The sequence below is a fragment of the Copadichromis virginalis genome, linkage group LG12, assembly GCF_057382275.1.
Source record: "Copadichromis virginalis isolate Kocher_CV1m ecotype Utaka linkage group LG12, C_Virginalis_male_GT1.1, whole genome shotgun sequence".
NCBI classification, from domain to species: domain Eukaryota; kingdom Metazoa; phylum Chordata; class Actinopteri; order Cichliformes; family Cichlidae; genus Copadichromis; species Copadichromis virginalis.
Window position 1 is genome coordinate 41,112,164 of NC_140629.1, and position 15,754 is coordinate 41,127,917.

General features: G+C 48.1%; 2 protein-coding genes across 2 annotated transcripts in view; one reads left to right on the plus strand and one right to left on the minus strand.

The window, feature by feature from the left end:
* fibcd1a (fibrinogen C domain containing 1a) overlaps nucleotides 1-12,936 on the minus strand; it is a 33,552-nt gene extending 20,616 nt beyond the window's left edge. The window contains exon 1 of the mRNA XM_085476637.1: nucleotides 12,878-12,936. The gene's annotated coding sequence lies outside the window, so the exon portion shown is untranslated. The remainder of the gene's footprint in view (nucleotides 1-12,877) is intronic.
* Nucleotides 1-15,754, plus strand: part of LOC146697854 (regulator of G protein signaling 3-like) — a 30,216-nt gene that overhangs the window by 4,721 nt on the left and 9,741 nt on the right. The window contains exons 3-19 of the mRNA XM_085474253.1: nucleotides 320-460; nucleotides 535-742; nucleotides 1,202-1,286; nucleotides 1,358-1,408; nucleotides 1,817-1,875; nucleotides 1,958-2,052; nucleotides 3,829-3,897; nucleotides 4,768-4,828; nucleotides 4,917-5,037; nucleotides 6,757-7,016; nucleotides 11,630-11,711; nucleotides 11,796-11,901; nucleotides 11,999-12,095; nucleotides 12,709-12,966; nucleotides 13,648-13,687; nucleotides 13,778-14,028; nucleotides 14,779-14,862. Coding sequence (XP_085330379.1) covers nucleotides 320-460; nucleotides 535-742; nucleotides 1,202-1,286; nucleotides 1,358-1,408; nucleotides 1,817-1,875; nucleotides 1,958-2,052; nucleotides 3,829-3,897; nucleotides 4,768-4,828; nucleotides 4,917-5,037; nucleotides 6,757-7,016; nucleotides 11,630-11,711; nucleotides 11,796-11,901; nucleotides 11,999-12,095; nucleotides 12,709-12,966; nucleotides 13,648-13,687; nucleotides 13,778-14,028; nucleotides 14,779-14,862 — 2,068 coding nt within the window. The remainder of the gene's footprint in view (nucleotides 1-319; nucleotides 461-534; nucleotides 743-1,201; nucleotides 1,287-1,357; nucleotides 1,409-1,816; nucleotides 1,876-1,957; nucleotides 2,053-3,828; nucleotides 3,898-4,767; nucleotides 4,829-4,916; nucleotides 5,038-6,756; nucleotides 7,017-11,629; nucleotides 11,712-11,795; nucleotides 11,902-11,998; nucleotides 12,096-12,708; nucleotides 12,967-13,647; nucleotides 13,688-13,777; nucleotides 14,029-14,778; nucleotides 14,863-15,754) is intronic.

The window sequence follows — 15,754 nt, forward strand, 5'->3', positions numbered from 1 at the left end:
GTAGTAGTTTTTACACCTACTAGTAGTTTTCCCTCGAGCCGCGCTGAGTGTGTCGAGGGAAACGATCTTCACCTCGTTACTTCAGGCCGACCGTCACTTATTTCTTTTCTTTCTTTGAACAATTTTTGTTGTTGGACTCTTTGTAAAATCTTCTTTTCTTGCCGTCCCTGTCCTCGAGCACATTTGCTCCACTTCCTTCACCGTTTCCTCCGTGCTACGGTCAACACGTTTCCTTATACGGAGCAATTGGACCTTGAGAATGATTGTGATTGGCCAACAGGTGACTGGTGGTTTGAATCGTCTCTGCTGTCTCCTGTAGGCCCTGTGATGGAGCTGTCCTCCACCTGCACCAGGAGGCCCAGCAGCCATTCAGGAAGAGGGGGGAGGGAAGGAGAGGAGACTGTAAGGAGAACAGAGACCCTCGGGATAATCTGCAGAGGAAGAGAAGGGACCGGAGAGGGTGAGGAAGTCACAAAGAATCACCGATCAGTCATCGATCGATCACTGCAGACTCTAACAGCCTGACTGTTACAGGACTCAGACCACAAACCAGTTCACACCTACTTCTGTTTTTCGGTGTGGCAGCGAGATCCAGATCCGCAGAGCTGAAATCCGAGTGGCTCTAATCAGGAAGACCCGGATTCAGACTGGGTCGAGCGGATTAGACCCGGTTCAGGGTCTGACTGAGCCACAGCGGGACCAGCAACCAGCCCAGAGCACATGGGTCAGAACCCTGTCCGAGGTGGGTCTGTGAGGGTTCAGGCTCTGTCCAGGACTTCCTCTACTACGATACCCAGAGTTCATAGCACCGCAACATAAACACAAGGTTACCATGGAAACGTAAGCTCAACCTTAGCAGAAACAACAAAATGAAGGTTTACATGAAACTTCAGAGTTCATGTTTGTTCTGATTACTTCTTAAAAATGAAAGTAAGTAAAAGTAAATGGAAGCACTCGCCATGACAACGCAGTGATGATATATATCTGCCTGGTCCTTCGCGGCGGCGTCATCACAGTTTGTGTCTTTGTTTTTATTCTTACTGTGCTGCACGGTTCAGCGTCTCCTCTGCTAAAGGTGGCAGTCAGGAAGCACGGGGCTTCCTCGTTGGTTTCTGGGAAATTTGTAGAGTTCTGATTGGCTGCAAAGGATCAGTAAGAATAAAGCGAGACCAGCTCAGAATGATCCATGTTCTGATCCCAGGTTAGACCCGGGTCCATGGGGAGCATTCCTGAGACCAGGACCAGAAGGAGGAAGAAGGTCCAGCCGTCTGCGTTCAGAGGCAGAGGTGCGATCAATCGATCAATGATCGATCGATTTAAATCTGCAACTGACTCCGGCTGTCTCCTTTCTCTGTAGGTCAGCTGCGACTGTCAGTCACCAGAGAGCTGCAACAGCTGATCATTCACAGTAAGTGCTGTAGCAGCCAATCAGAGGAGACCTTCTGACAGTTAGAATAGAATAGAATAATCATTAAAACACAGGTAGAACCTCAGAGTAGCCCAGTAAAAAGTCAGACTAAGTGTGGACGACGGGTGGATAAGCAGAGACTCAGACTTACAGTGTTTGATCAGCTAAAAACAAAGATGGCTGCCTCTCCTACTCTTTGAGGTTCTCTGACAGATTCACATGCAGAGTTTATGTTTATGGAAATAAATATTATCCTGTAATAAATCAGGCGTTCTGCTGTCGGGCTGAACTGTAACTGCGCTGCTGTCGGCACATTGTGGAAGTGACTTCCTGTCCTGGAGCTCAGTGTTCCAGTGATCAATCGTTCATCCGTCTTCGTTTGGTCAGCCTGTTCTCTTCTGTCTGCAGTCCATGAGGCCAGAGGGCTGATGGGACAATCCCAGAGATCATGTGACTCCTATGTGAAGGTGAGGATGTGATGTCAGTAAGTTGATCAGCTGCTACTGCGACAGTCGAATATCAAAGACCTGTTTGTGCATGTGTTCACAGCTGGCCCTGACCTATGACCTGCAACGCAGCATCAGGATTAAAACTGACACGGTCTACAACAACAAGAACCCAAAATACGAGCACCGCTTTAAGCTGTGAGTCACACAAAGGTTTCTAATCGCACACTTATAGAGACGGCGCTGGGACTCAGGACACCTTCGACTGTGCTATGAGAGTTTGCTGCAGGAGTTCCAGTCTGGGGTCAGACTGGAAATGAACTTTCACTGAAAGATCCTGGATCACGCCATTTCCTGTCCTGAGTTCTTACCTACAGTCTGATCCAGTGTGGAGGTTTCAAAGAAGGCTTCCCGCAGCCAGCAGCTTCAGCTGTACGAACATCACCGTTACCTGCACCAGAGCATGAGCTGTCAGGCAGGCTGGCTCACAGCTCGCGAGCCTCGCCCCCGTACAGTCAGCGCTCCAATATAATAGTTTTAGCTCTTCACAGCTGCAACCATCCAATGAAATTCTTAATAAAAAAGAGTAAAATCAATGAATACAGATATTAAAAATACTGTAGCAACTGTAGTGCAGAGGTAGTGCCACATACATGTACAGTGTGTAATATAAACTGTCCAATATTCCAGCAGCTCAATGTCCTGATGGCTTGTGGGTAGAAACTGTCCCTGCTGCTGTGGGTGTGGACGCTCCTCATGAAGAGCGTGAGGCTGTGGTGGCTGGGACCAGAGAAGATCCTCTGGGCCGTCCTCCTGTAGATGTCCTGGATGGCTGGCAGCTCAGACCTGCTGATGCGCTGTGCTGGTCACAGAGCGTCATAGCTGCTGGTCCTCACTGATGTGATGCCCAGGAGCCCGAAGCATCCGACTCTCTCCACTTGTATTCCCCTCGATGTAAATGCCTCCGCCCCACGAGCTCCTTGGTGTTGCTGATGTTGAGCAGCAGGTTCTTGTCCTGACAACTGATGATGATGCTGTTGGAGCTGGGTGGGGCTGCACAGCCGTGGCCTGCACACACATCCCTGGGGGGCACCGGTGCTGAGCGTCAGTGCAGATCATGTGACACTGCCGATCCTAGTTTACACAATATACTCCTCATGGTGGCGCACAGGTGTCAGTACCTAATAATCATGCACAGCGCTGTGCTCACCCACCTGAGGCTCCCAACATGTCAGCACTGCCAGATGCATTTACGTGTTGCGTCTGAGAGGGGGCGACATTGAGCCTGGTGCACATGTGCATCGTCTGCACATGCATGGATACTACATTGTGGTTATCATGGATTAAGTGGAATCACATACAGCATCAACACTTGTCTGCACTCCTGAATGAAGGAAAATATAACTACTAACCAAGCAGCCAGTTCTAAAACACCCTCCACCCACCTCCATCAGCACCACCATTGAGACAGCAGAATGTGGCTGTGCTCCTGAGGACAGCCGTGGCAGTCGAGGGTCTGTACATGGCAGCTTTGCAGGCTCGAGCTTAGTTTTTCTGAGGGAGATGAGGAGACGGTCAGACGTGCTTTCATCTCCTCGCGTTTGGATGTTTGCGTCCGTGAGTGAGCAGAGTTCAAAGTGCAGACAGGGAGCATGTCCTCCGGCTGCTCTTCATCGCTTACCTGTTCCTTTGTTGCTTAAAGTCGATTCAAACGTTTCGGACTGAAGTCTGGACTCACACTGAAGTGCATCGCTGACCTCTGACCCCAAGCTGCATGGGCACTGTAGCGTGTATCAGAATTGCACACCCTGTTTCTTCTTCCTGTGGAGGGCCGGCTTAAATGAGTGATGCACCTGATTCAAGCCGCGTGCCTCAGGTTGGACACATGTGGTTTACACTGTTTGCATTTCCATTGTGTTTACAGTGTGTGTGTGTGTGTGTGTGTGTGTGTGTGTGTGTGTGTGTGTGTCTCAGGTGGATCAGAGGAGAGTTCATGCCGAGCAGGTTGCTGGTTTCAGTGTTCAGACGACCTGCTGACAACAGGTGAGTGATGACATCACTCTGACTCTCACCTGTTGAGCTGCTGATGATTGCAGTTCTCTTCAGGCTGGACATCCACACATGTTGCAGTTCACACTCTGGCCTGATGGTGGCAGTGGGGCTCACGTGGTACACTTTTTTTAAACACTTTGAGGTCACATGATGAAAAGTTCAGACTCAGCTTGAATTTGAGGTTTCAACATCCAGACTGGAGGAAGAGTTCAGCTTCAAGGCTGCAGGTACCTGCACAGGTGTGGGTCTTTCCTTTCCATGGTCACAACATCCAGCCAGAGAAGAAGAATCTCCAGGAGGAAGACACCTCATTACCTGAGCATGAAGAGAAGAACCACAAACGCAGGAGGTTCAGAAAGCTTCCAGAAACAGGCCGAGCTGCTCCGTCCTCTGATCCAGAATGATGCGGTCGCTCCAAGACGATCAGAACAAGAACCGACTGAACTTAAATAATACAAAATATAAGAAACAGCTCTAGTACATGCAGAACACCACAGAGATGAAATCTGTATGACTGACTGAGAAAGCTGAGGCTCTGAAGCATGCAAACACAGAGCGCTGATGGGCACGCTCAGTGTGTTTGGCGAGAACATGCCGACCATCCTGAGCTCGGTTATTCAGCGTCACAGGGTTTCAAACCAGAAGCTTCACTTGAACCTGGACAGCGAGGACACAAACCAGCCAAAGGATCCTCGTCCCTGTGACCTTCTTCTGCCGCCGAGCTCTTGAAAACAGGAAATCAAATGTTTTACTTTAAACATTCCAATTAAAGTTCACGGCCTGAATTATCTAAGGTTATGCAGACTATCTGGCCTGAAGGCGGTGCTTTGTCTTACTCATCAGGTGTGTCCATCTCCTCAGGCGCAGTCAGCTGATTGGCTGTATGAGCTTCAGGATTGGCTCTCTCGTCTCATCCTGTGAGGTGAGTTAAAGTAATCGCAGCAGAGAATCTCGCACTGACTGTTTATACACTTTGTAACCTGCTGGCTCCGCCTCCTCTGGAATGACAGCCCCTCAATGGTTGGTTCTACCTCTTGGCGGAGGAGTATGGGTGGAGCAAACACCTGAGAGTGACATCACACAGAAGCAAACCAACAAGAAGCTCTGAAGAGGCGTGTGTGGACATCAGAGGTAAGGATTGGCTCCTCCGTGGTCATGTGACCCCGGTGATTGTGAAGCAACTTTCCGAAAGTCAGTGGAGGAGCTTCACAGTGACCTGTCTGATGATGTCATTCTGTTACAGGTGAGTCAGCTGACAGGTGTTGTGAATCCCATAATTTATTTATATAGCACTAAAAAAAACAACATCTAGTGTGAACGCTCAAAGCGGCCACAAAAGAAGACGTCACACACGACGTTTAGACCCAGAGCAAACAGTGTTTGACTGTTTCTGACTTTACGTTTCCCAGTTTTCCTTTAAGTTATAAAGTTACTGTGTTATCTACATTTGGCCTAATAATGATCCTTGTTGCTGTTTTAGAGGAGCGGAGCTTCTAGCTGCAGATTTCTGTCAGAATCTGCAGATTATACAGAACAAATGAAATGTTCACGTTTCTCCAACGCTATCTTCCCAGCAGTTGTACTGGACGGACAGGAAGCGTTCGCGATGTCTTCTCCGGCGCTGATAATCGGCGTCTGTCTTGTGTCAGGGACGTAAAAGACGGATTTAATGCGACATGACCATCAAACAGCAGTCGCTTTCTAAAACATCAGATATGTATCGGATTCAGGACCACATATGGAAGTGACCCAGGTCGGATTTGTAAATATTGGATTTGTGCCGTTCACACCGTCACACCATGATCGGATATGAGTTGCAGAGGGTCAGAAAAGTCGGATTTGATGTGCTTTCACCTGCAGTGTCAACGTAGCCTTAGTTTCAGTCGAGATTTGGAGACTGAGTGATCCATGAAGCACCTGGAGAGGAAATAATACTCCAACAGGAAAGGTGTGATGGCCTGCCTGATTGGAGAGGTCAAAGGTCAGCTCAACTGTGGCCGGTCTGCTGTTAAAGTCTGATCTGCGTGTTTGATGTTTGGCGATTGTGGCAGCGTGAAGTCTTCATCTACCGTTATGCTTTAGTTTTATTTATGCAGCGCCAAATCACAGCAGCCATCGCCTCAGGGCGCTTTCTGCTGTGAGGTCGATCCAACAATGACACAGAGTCAGTGAAGACTGTCAGCTACGCTCCACCAGGCGTAGCTAAGGGAGGGTGCAGGGCCACCTGATCCAGCACCAACTGCTTTATCAAGAAGGAACGCTTGAATCCTAAAAGTCGGGCTTCGTGGTGACGGCGCCGTAAGCAGCTGCTTGCCCGTGTGTGGATCCATACATTCGTCTATTTATAGAGGCTGGGGGGTGGGGGGCTGATATAGATTAAAAGTGACTCCTGCTCTCTCACTCATCCCCAGGGGTCCACATGGTTACCATGGTAATGACAAGCAGCCCACTAACCATGTGACCCTCACAATACCTCTGTGCTCATGTCCCTCTCTCTCTCTCTCTCTGACATCATACTGAGGGCTGACTGTGGTTCGCCGGGCTGCACAGAGCGAGCGCGGGACCACAGAAGAAGCAGCTTCGGTCTGCCTGCAGCAGCTGTTTGTTGTTCAGCCCCGTTCTGTGTCACATGATACGTTTTGTTGGTCTCGAGGTCAAATCCTACAGTGTGGCAGCAGCTCTGTGAGCCCGGGCATACCCCTTTACCTGTAGCGTACCTGGGTCTCTGCTGGTGTCCTGGGTGTGCTCAGTCTGCTCCGAGGACAGCCGAGATGTTCTGGAAGAATGCGGCGTGGTCGTGGGATGATGCAGCAGGTGATGATGATGATGATGGTGGTTATCTGCTTGCAGCAGACCTTCGGAGGACTCCGGACTCCACCCCTGATTCTGACCTGAACCACATCGTTGATGCGGCTTCCTCCACCGGTGCGTCCACGGCCAGCCTGACAAAGTCCACCTCCACCAGTGCCACCAGCACCAGCGGGCCAAAAGACCTGATCTCCAGCCTCCACTCTGAGGTCACCAGCTACAGCAGCCACGCCTCCACACTGTACACCAACACCAGCCAGCAGTACGCTGGCCGAGACGGCAGCGCTATGCAGCGAATGGAGGTGAGTCAGCGTACACGCACACACGCCGTTAAACATGCACCAGGAGGAGGTGGAGGTGCGATGTTCACAGCGACCATATCTCCTTCTGTTCCTGAACGTAACGCAACAGACAACTAAGAAGTTGGTTGGTCACCAGAGAGTAACTGTAACTTTAGTTTGGTTTATCTGATCGACAGTGTGTGAAGATTGCAGTTCCTCTACCGTCCAGCAGAAGCAGCACTAGTCCCAATCAGTGTTGGTCAAGTTACTTGAGAAAAGTAATTAGTAACTAATTAGTTACTTATTTTCAAAACTAATTAGTTACTTAGTTACATAGTTACTTTTCAAAAACATGATACACAACCTGAATACGTAATAAAGCAACAGACCTTTCAGCCCAATTCTACTTTTTCTCCATAATCATCATATAAATCTGAATCAAATGAAAAACTTTTTATTAGTTTTATTAGTTTTAATCATTTAACTTTATGCATCATGCTTTTTAATGACATCATGTGACCGATAATATGGCTGCTGTCACTGTACTGAGCGCCCCAAGAAGGCGGAGCTTCAGTTTTGGTGAATGAAATTCAAGGATTTCGATACTAATTAACAGTAAGATGCTCTCCACAGTCTACTACAGTTAGGATTAGCTGATAACAAAGCACTCTGCCCTCTTGTCCAAATATGGTCACTTCCTGAAAGAAGACCTGACATGTCTCTGTTGGGTCTTCAGATGTGACTTCACTAACCGGTGGGTGAAGCGTTACTTACAGTGTAACCAGCTGCTGATGGAGCGCGTCCTGCTCAGAGAGGATGAATAATGCTGATGGAGGTTATTCTGAGCATCGTGGTCCTGTTTGCTCCGATTGCTCGCAGGCTCCTCGTGTTTTACTGTTTTTCTGAGAGGCTCATCAAACATTCATGTGATGAATTATGGAGTGAAGCTGCTTCTGTAACCGTCACAAGCTGCTCTCTGACCCAAGCCTCAGAAACATCCGAAACATGAGGTCCAACACAGTGTGTCCTCTGTTCCTGTGCAGAGCAACCAGAGCTCCAGCTCTCAGGTGTTTGTGGGTGTTTGTACACGTTTGCTGGTGTTTGTGGGTGTTTCAGGCAGATTTCAGAGGACTCGCATTCAGATTCAGGAGCTTGGGAAAACATTAATGGTAAATGGTAAATGGCCTGTATTTGTATAGCGCATTTCTAGTCCCTAAGGACCCCAAAGCGCTTTACACAACCTGTCATCCACCCATCCACACACACATTCACACACTGGTGATGGCAGCTACGTTGTAGCCACAGCCACCCTGGGGCGCACTGACAGAGGCGAGGCTGCCGGACACTGGCGCCACCGGGCCCTCTGACCACCACCAGTAGGCAATGGGTGAAGTGTCTCGCCCAAGGACACAACGACCGAGACTGTCCGAGCCGGGGCTCGAACCGGCAACCTTCCGATTACAAGACGAACTCCCAACTCTTGAGCCACGATCGCCCCGGTATGTTTTAATTTTTATGGTTTGGGGAGGAGGGAGGGAAGGAAAATAACGAGGGTGGGATTAGGTGGATTATGTTTTAAGAAGATTGCTAATTCATTCATTCATTTATTTATTCATTTTCAGGCACAACAAATACCTATATTGAACATAAAATACACAAAACAAAAAACAAAACTTGCCTGAAAAAGGAGTGGGACGATGAGTCAAAGCCCTCACAAACACACGTCAGCCCGAGTGTGTGTGCTCAGGAAGTGTGTGCGTGTTATCACAGGGACACATCCACTGTTTTTGTGTGCCTGAGTGTGTGAGTTTCCTGCTATTATTCTGTGTGCTGGTTCCCACACACATACATCCAGTTCACCTCTGAGCCTCTGCTACGCGCTCACACGGGTTTACCTCGATCGGCACGCTGGACTCGGACCTGGTCTGGATCTTCATCCTGGTTTGGTTCAGCTCTGCTGAGGACCACTTGGTGGATCCACAGGATTCGAACTCTGACCTGCTGCCATGCACACCATCCACCGTCTGTGTCGCGTCTGCATCGGACAGAACCTGCCTCAGGTCTAAAGCTATGATTATTGATTCCATCGATCAGTCTTGACCTCTGTGCTTATTGATGATGTTGACTGGGACGTTTCATGCATCACAGCAGCTCTGAGACTAAAAGCTGTTTCAGGTTCTTGGATCCAGGTCAGCACAGTTTTCTTTGTTTCTGTCTGTTTAAAAGAGTGTGACAGATAATCGGTATTCAATACCGCCAATCGCAGGAAGCTCAGTTCGCCACAAAAATGGCAGAAAGCAAACTGCTTTCCTGATTGGCTGTGCAGTTTGATGTCACGCCTGGATGTGTGTCATGTTCCTGGGAAAAGCTCCACAGTGTCCTGTGTTGTGTGTGTGCTGTGTAACCGGAGCGTCTCACGTGCTGGTTTCGGGTCTTACTGAATGAAACAGGAAGTTCGTTCTGTTAGAGCAGGGCGGAGGGTGGAGCTACCAGTGATGGAGAGCTGGACCTCAGACGGTTTGGTCCAAAAGCATCAGATGACATCAGAGAACAAGCAGAGCAGAACCACTAAAGTATAAACTGAAACGATGAGCCCAGACTCAAATTCTTTGTGCTAGTTACTAACTTTACTAGCAATTCCTTTATTTTTGTGACCTCTGACCCCAGAGAATAACTTAGACAAAACAGAGTTTTATCTCGGTTCAGTTTCAGCTCGTTGAGAGCAGAATAAGTCAGTCGGCTAATACGGAGCAGAGCTGTTACTATAATGTTGGAGACAAAGTGTGATGGTGTGGTTCGGGACTCAGCTGCACGGGAGGGGTGGAGCAGAGGGTTCAGGGGCGTGCATGGCAGCTCCCCCGTGACTGGGAGCAGGTGCACGTGGAACAGGAGTTCTGTGTGATGTGTGCAAAGTCGTGGTGGGTCTGTGAATGCTGGCTTTCCGTGCACCTAAAAAGTGAAGACTGTGAACAAACAGACAAAGAGACGATTCCCCGACCGACACTTTTACTGTTTGCCTGTCCTCGGCCCACATATGGAAAATATCATTGAGAACCAGAGCCGCACAGATCAGGTGAGACAGTTGACCTTTGACACCATCCTCATCCTGGTCCTGAGTTGTAATTAAAGAAATGGTCTGACTGGCTCCAGTTTACAAATCCTTCAGTGGACAGGTAAGGGAGGTCCAACGTGTTGGGGTTTAACTCCGTCCCACGATTTCTCAGGACAGCTCTGAGCACCGGCCCTGCATCCTCAGCCAATTAGAAGTCAGAAAACAATCCCTCTCCTGAGGTCCACCTTTCACAGTTTGAAGGTTTCTCGGTTCTTTGTCACGAGTTCAAACCAGATTGACGAGCGCTTCTGTTGATTCGAGAGCGCCACAGCAGTGGGACGTCTAAAAAGGCCGCTTCACTGCCTCAGAGCATGAATGATTATTTGGTATTTAAATGTTCAAACAGCTTCTCTAACCTCCTCTGATCTCCTTTTCCCACTTGGCTCAGCCTGAGGAGGCCGGGGGAAATTGTTGATTTAGACAAATGCAAAGCTGTGTTAAAGGCACGCTCAGCTTCCTATTCCTGGTCATTCCACTTCCTGTTTGGCCTGAAAGCTCTGCAGAGGCAGGAAGATGGCGCAGGAGCGGGATCGTGAGAGCAGGACTGAACCTGCAGACAAATGCTGTTTGCATACCTTCACCCCGACGCTGTTCTTGGTTCCCCTGCAGCAGTTTTAATATCAGCCTGTCAGTCTGAAGTCGGGGACATTAAACTTCTATTGTGGCGAGGAAACTCTCAGGACGAGGCGACCTTTCCTTGCGCCGTCTCTGTTTACACAGCCATGGAAACCACTTGGAGACCCCCACCAAACATGGCCCAATGGGCCTCGGTCAACAGGGCCGTGGAGTAACACACGGTGCGCCCTGCAGGCTGAGAGCATCACAGCAGGAACAAACCTGACCTGACAGCAGCCTTCTGTCCTACACGACAGCTTCTCAGTCATCCTGAGAAGAAACTTTAAGGTGATGAGTCATCAATAACAGAGTGACCACGCCGGTAACTCAGCACAGGACAGCATACATGAGTCAAACGAACAGGTTCACTGCAGGCTCATTTACCCTCACAGTTTATGTTTACATGACACGACCGAACAAACGTTTTAGAACAGCAAGGTGATAATTTGATCCAAAATACTGAAACCAACAGAAGGCTCCATAATCGACTCCTCAGCGGCTCTCTGAGAATAAACGTGTCATTTTAAGAAATCAGCCTTCAAAGAGGCGGGCTGTAAGATTTCAACTGCTTTTATTGGAAAATAAAATCTCCTGGAAAGGAGTAACCCTAACCCTGCGTATCATCACCAAAGCTCCCTGCTGATCTCTCATAAAGAGAAAAATCCTTCGGTGGTTGGCTTTTCCAAATGACCCCAAATCTCTAAACTGACCAGTGCACCAAAGTGTTGTCACCTGTAGGGTCTCACCTTCAGGTGAAACATCGTCAGAGTTTGCTCAGATGTGTGGAGAACAAAAGGAGTTCCTCCAGACTTAATCTGGGCTCTGTGACAGGAAAGCAGACCTGCTACGCCTCGCTGAGAAGGTGGAGTTTTAAACTGACTTCAGGTGTGTTCTGACTGTCCTGCAGGTGAGCATCGCTCGAGGAAAAGATGGATTCGGTTTCACCATCTGCTCTGACTGCCCGGTCAGAGTGCAGGCGGTAGATCCAGGTGAGAAAGACAATTCCACGACCGCTGTACGACATCCCGTTCACTCACAGGTAATAAACACCTGGCTGTCCTCACTGCTCATAGGCGGTCCGGCTCATCAATCTGGACTCCGTCAGGGAGACTCGGTCCTGCAGCTCAATGGGCTTCCTGTAGAGACCTGGAAGTGCGTCGACCTTGCCCATGCCATCAGGTAACCCTGCCCCCTGTCAGAGTGACCCCACCTGTTCAGGTAAATCACAGGGCACATCTGGCCTTTTGTGAATACTAACAGTGGCGCGTCTCCTCAGGAGCTGTCAGTCTCAGATTGTGTTGGTGGTGTGGAGAAGTTTACCTGAGGTCCGGTCAGCATGTGACGCTATGCTCCGCCCACACACACACAGCGCGGTGAGTTTCATGCGTGAGGACCATTTGAACTGCACCTGTGGTCATAATCACAGCTGCAGATAATCAAAGGAGCTCTCATTCAGCTCATTTTAGTTTTACTTATACAACACCAAATCAGCTCGAGGTTTATAGCGTAAGACCTACGATAATACCCCGACAGTCAGACCTGCTAAAGCTAGCACCTGGTAACAGGAAGGAAAAACTCCCTTCTGACAGGAAGAAACCTCTGGCACAACCACCAGTGAGGGCTGGAAGACACCGTGTGGGAGCTTCAGTGCTTCCTTTATTCCTTCCTTTAGCCAAGGAGACACTGTAGCACCATTTGTAAAAGAAGAGGAGATGATGCCATCCCATAATTCATAGCAACACATCACCTGACAATCCAAGAAAACAAGTGCTGAACATTACATGCTAGTTAAGCTCACAGCTGAACATCAGAAGAACATGGGTTGATATAAACTCTGTGTTTTCAGGTTGTGTCTCTGATGTCTGCTCTCATGTTTACTTCACTGTGCTTCTCCTTTTCTGTATCATTGACCTCACAACAGCTCGCCAGACAAATGAGCGCTTATTAACTGATCTTACACTAAGCTAATGTTCCTCTGTCTCCTAGACGACAGGCAGGAAGTTGCTGTCTAACCCCACCCAAAGCAAACAAGACCGCAAATGGGGTCAGGGGTCAGGGGTCCGGGCCAGTTTGGGAGCTCTAGGTTCTCTATGGAGGGATAGAAAGGAGGACAGGGAGGAAGAGGAAGAGGAGGAAGACCAGGAGATGTACACACCTCACACCACCACCCTGAAGGGCACACGTGTGACATCATCAAATGGAGACAATTACATCATCCTGTCACCTGTCAGCACAGAAGGGCAGGTGAGTGTCAGGAGGCGGGGCCTGTATTCAGAAGGAGTAGAACACAGTTTGTCAGTGTTTGGTTCCAGCACTGAGGGTCCTGTGCAGAGACGTCAGAATAATCAGAACTGAAGTTTAGAACATCGACTTACTGCAGCCGTTGAATCTGTGACCGGGACCGACAGCCCCGTGACAACCTGACAGGCCAACGTAAAACGGTCTGAGTGTGAAGCACGAAGAAGACAATGTCTAAAAATGTCAGATGGTTTGAACACGCAGTGAGTTTAATCGATTCACCAAAGAAAGGAAAACCCCAAAGAAGAAGAAAAAACAAGTCGTAATCTGAAAAGCTGCCGTTTCATGAAAAACATTGTAAATACAGTAAGTTGCTGTTTTTATGGGAAATACCCTGACGCTGTACAGTCATCATTCCAGTTAGAGAGTCTCGCTAAACTCAGATATTTGTGTTGAAAGAGAATATTTTAGTCAGTTTGACAGTTTCAGGTGAAACACTTTGACCTTTGGGACTGAGTAAACGCCACATCGAAACCATCATTATTCTGTAAAGCTCTCTTTATGTCTTTGTTTGCATTCATATATTTACCTGCACATCATTTTGTAGTTTGGTTTGCTGATGTTCGTGCACCATCAGAACGATGCTGAAATCAACAGTTTCCAAATAAATGTTCTCTTCCTCTCCAGCTGCTGCAACCAGTTTATCACGACAGGACTGGGTCGATCGGTACGACTTCCACTCTGAATATTATTCATCCATATGCAAAGTGCTCGTAAATATTATGATTATTTAATCGTGTCATTTGTGGTTATCCAGGACATCTGTACCAGACTCGCCCCAGAGGTCCGAACGTCCTCCACGACTCGTGTTTGGGGTCGTTACAGAGACCTTTTACCAGGCAAATCTCCACCCTGCCTCCACCTCTTCCCTCCACATCTTCGGCCCCGCCCAGAAACTATGGCAACTACCAGAATTGCACCATCGTTCAGTCACATGTGCCCTGCTCAGGATATGGAACCTACGTCACCATGGCGCCCAAAACCGTCATCTTCCCTATTTTCGTCCAGGTCAGAACCAATCCAGGTCCGGAGTCTTTAAACTGAACCAAAACAAATCCAGTGCCCAGAGCTCCAGGGTCCTGAACAAACCCAGAAACTCTTAGAGCATCTATCTATCTATCTATCTATCTATCTATCTACTTAGCACTTTTATTTTTATTTTTTTATGTTTATTTAAGTGTTGTCTGACAGTATGTTTGCACTAAGTACCGCAGCAATTTCCTAATGTTGTAAACCTGCTCAACATTTGGCAATAAAACCCCTTCTGATTCTGATCTTTATCCGCCCCATTAAGCTCTAACCCAGAACAGAGTTACAGCCTTTTTTTATTTTATTTTGTTCATTATAACAGTCATTACAGATCTCTTTATGGAGACTCTACAATGATGAAGAGAAAACCTCTCTCACACAGCATGGCCCAGATGGACCTGTCCTCCCGTGCATACAGGACCCCCTTACTTGATCCAAGCTGAATTCAGGAATGTTTAGAAACAGGAGGAGATGCGGTGACGACAGTATGAAAGGCAGAATAAAGTGTGGCAGAGAGGGCCGGGGAACTTAATTGAAATGGTCTGAAATAAGGAGAACAGGTCTGTCCTGTAACGGGACATTGAGTCTCCATGGGGATTACTTGCATAAACAAAGGTAAATAACAGTAATGAGGAGGGCGACTGACAGTGGGCAACCGTCAGCTACAGAGGAGCAAAACGGTGTTTGTGTGGTTTGCTTTTGTTTACATGTGTGTTGTTGTTGTTTCAGCCTCTCGATCTCTGCAGTCCAGACAGAGCGCTGCTGATGTCTGAAGAGATGATCCTGCACCAAGCCGACCTGCTGCCTGCAAAGGTAACACCCCTGTAAACAGTGTTGGGGAGTAACGGAATACATGTGCCGCCGTTACGTATTTAAAATACAAAATATGAGTAACTGTATTCCGTTACAGTTACCGTTTAAAAAGGTGGTATTCAGAATACAGTTACTTTGTTGAAATAAATGGATTACACGGCGGTACTTCCCTGTTTCATGTTGTGGCGGGTCAGGACTGTTTGGGTTTGTTTGACAGCTACGTTCTGTTGTTCCAGGCGGCAGCGTTACGGTTGCCATGGTTACAGGGTGAAGCTCTCTCTCTGCGTGTTTCCTGGGTGAGAGAGCGCCTTTTTGTTGTTGTTGTGCTAAGCTAACAGGCAGAATGCAGCCTGATGAGCAGTGTAGTCCGTGCTGCAGGGAGAATGGACTGCTGTACCCGTTATGTGTCTGTGAGCGAGGAGGGAGAAAAAGGAAAAGTACGAGCTGTCACCGAGCAGAAACGGGAGCTGGAAGCATGTAAATATAATAATAACCACTGCAGCCAAACAGAGCGCCTGATGAGTCCAGCTGTAAGTAAGCTGTTAAGACTCGACTGTACGCTGTGTTCGTGTTTCCTCTGAAACAATAAGCTCCGTTGGAGCAGCCTTTCAACGCCTCTCTCTGTCTCTGGCAAGCAGAGTTGATCCAGACAACAAAGTAAAGCTCGTTTTCAGCTACCAGCCCCACACGAACCCGTATTAGTCCCTTCAGTAATAGTAATAAATCACATTCACGTAGTTGTAAACAGCGTGATAATATCTTAAGTAATCCAAAGTATTCCGAATACGTTACTCTCATTGAGTAACGTATTCGGAATACGTTACAGAATACATTTTAGGGCATGTAATCTGTAATCTGTAATGGAATACATTTTAAAAGTAACCTTCCCAAC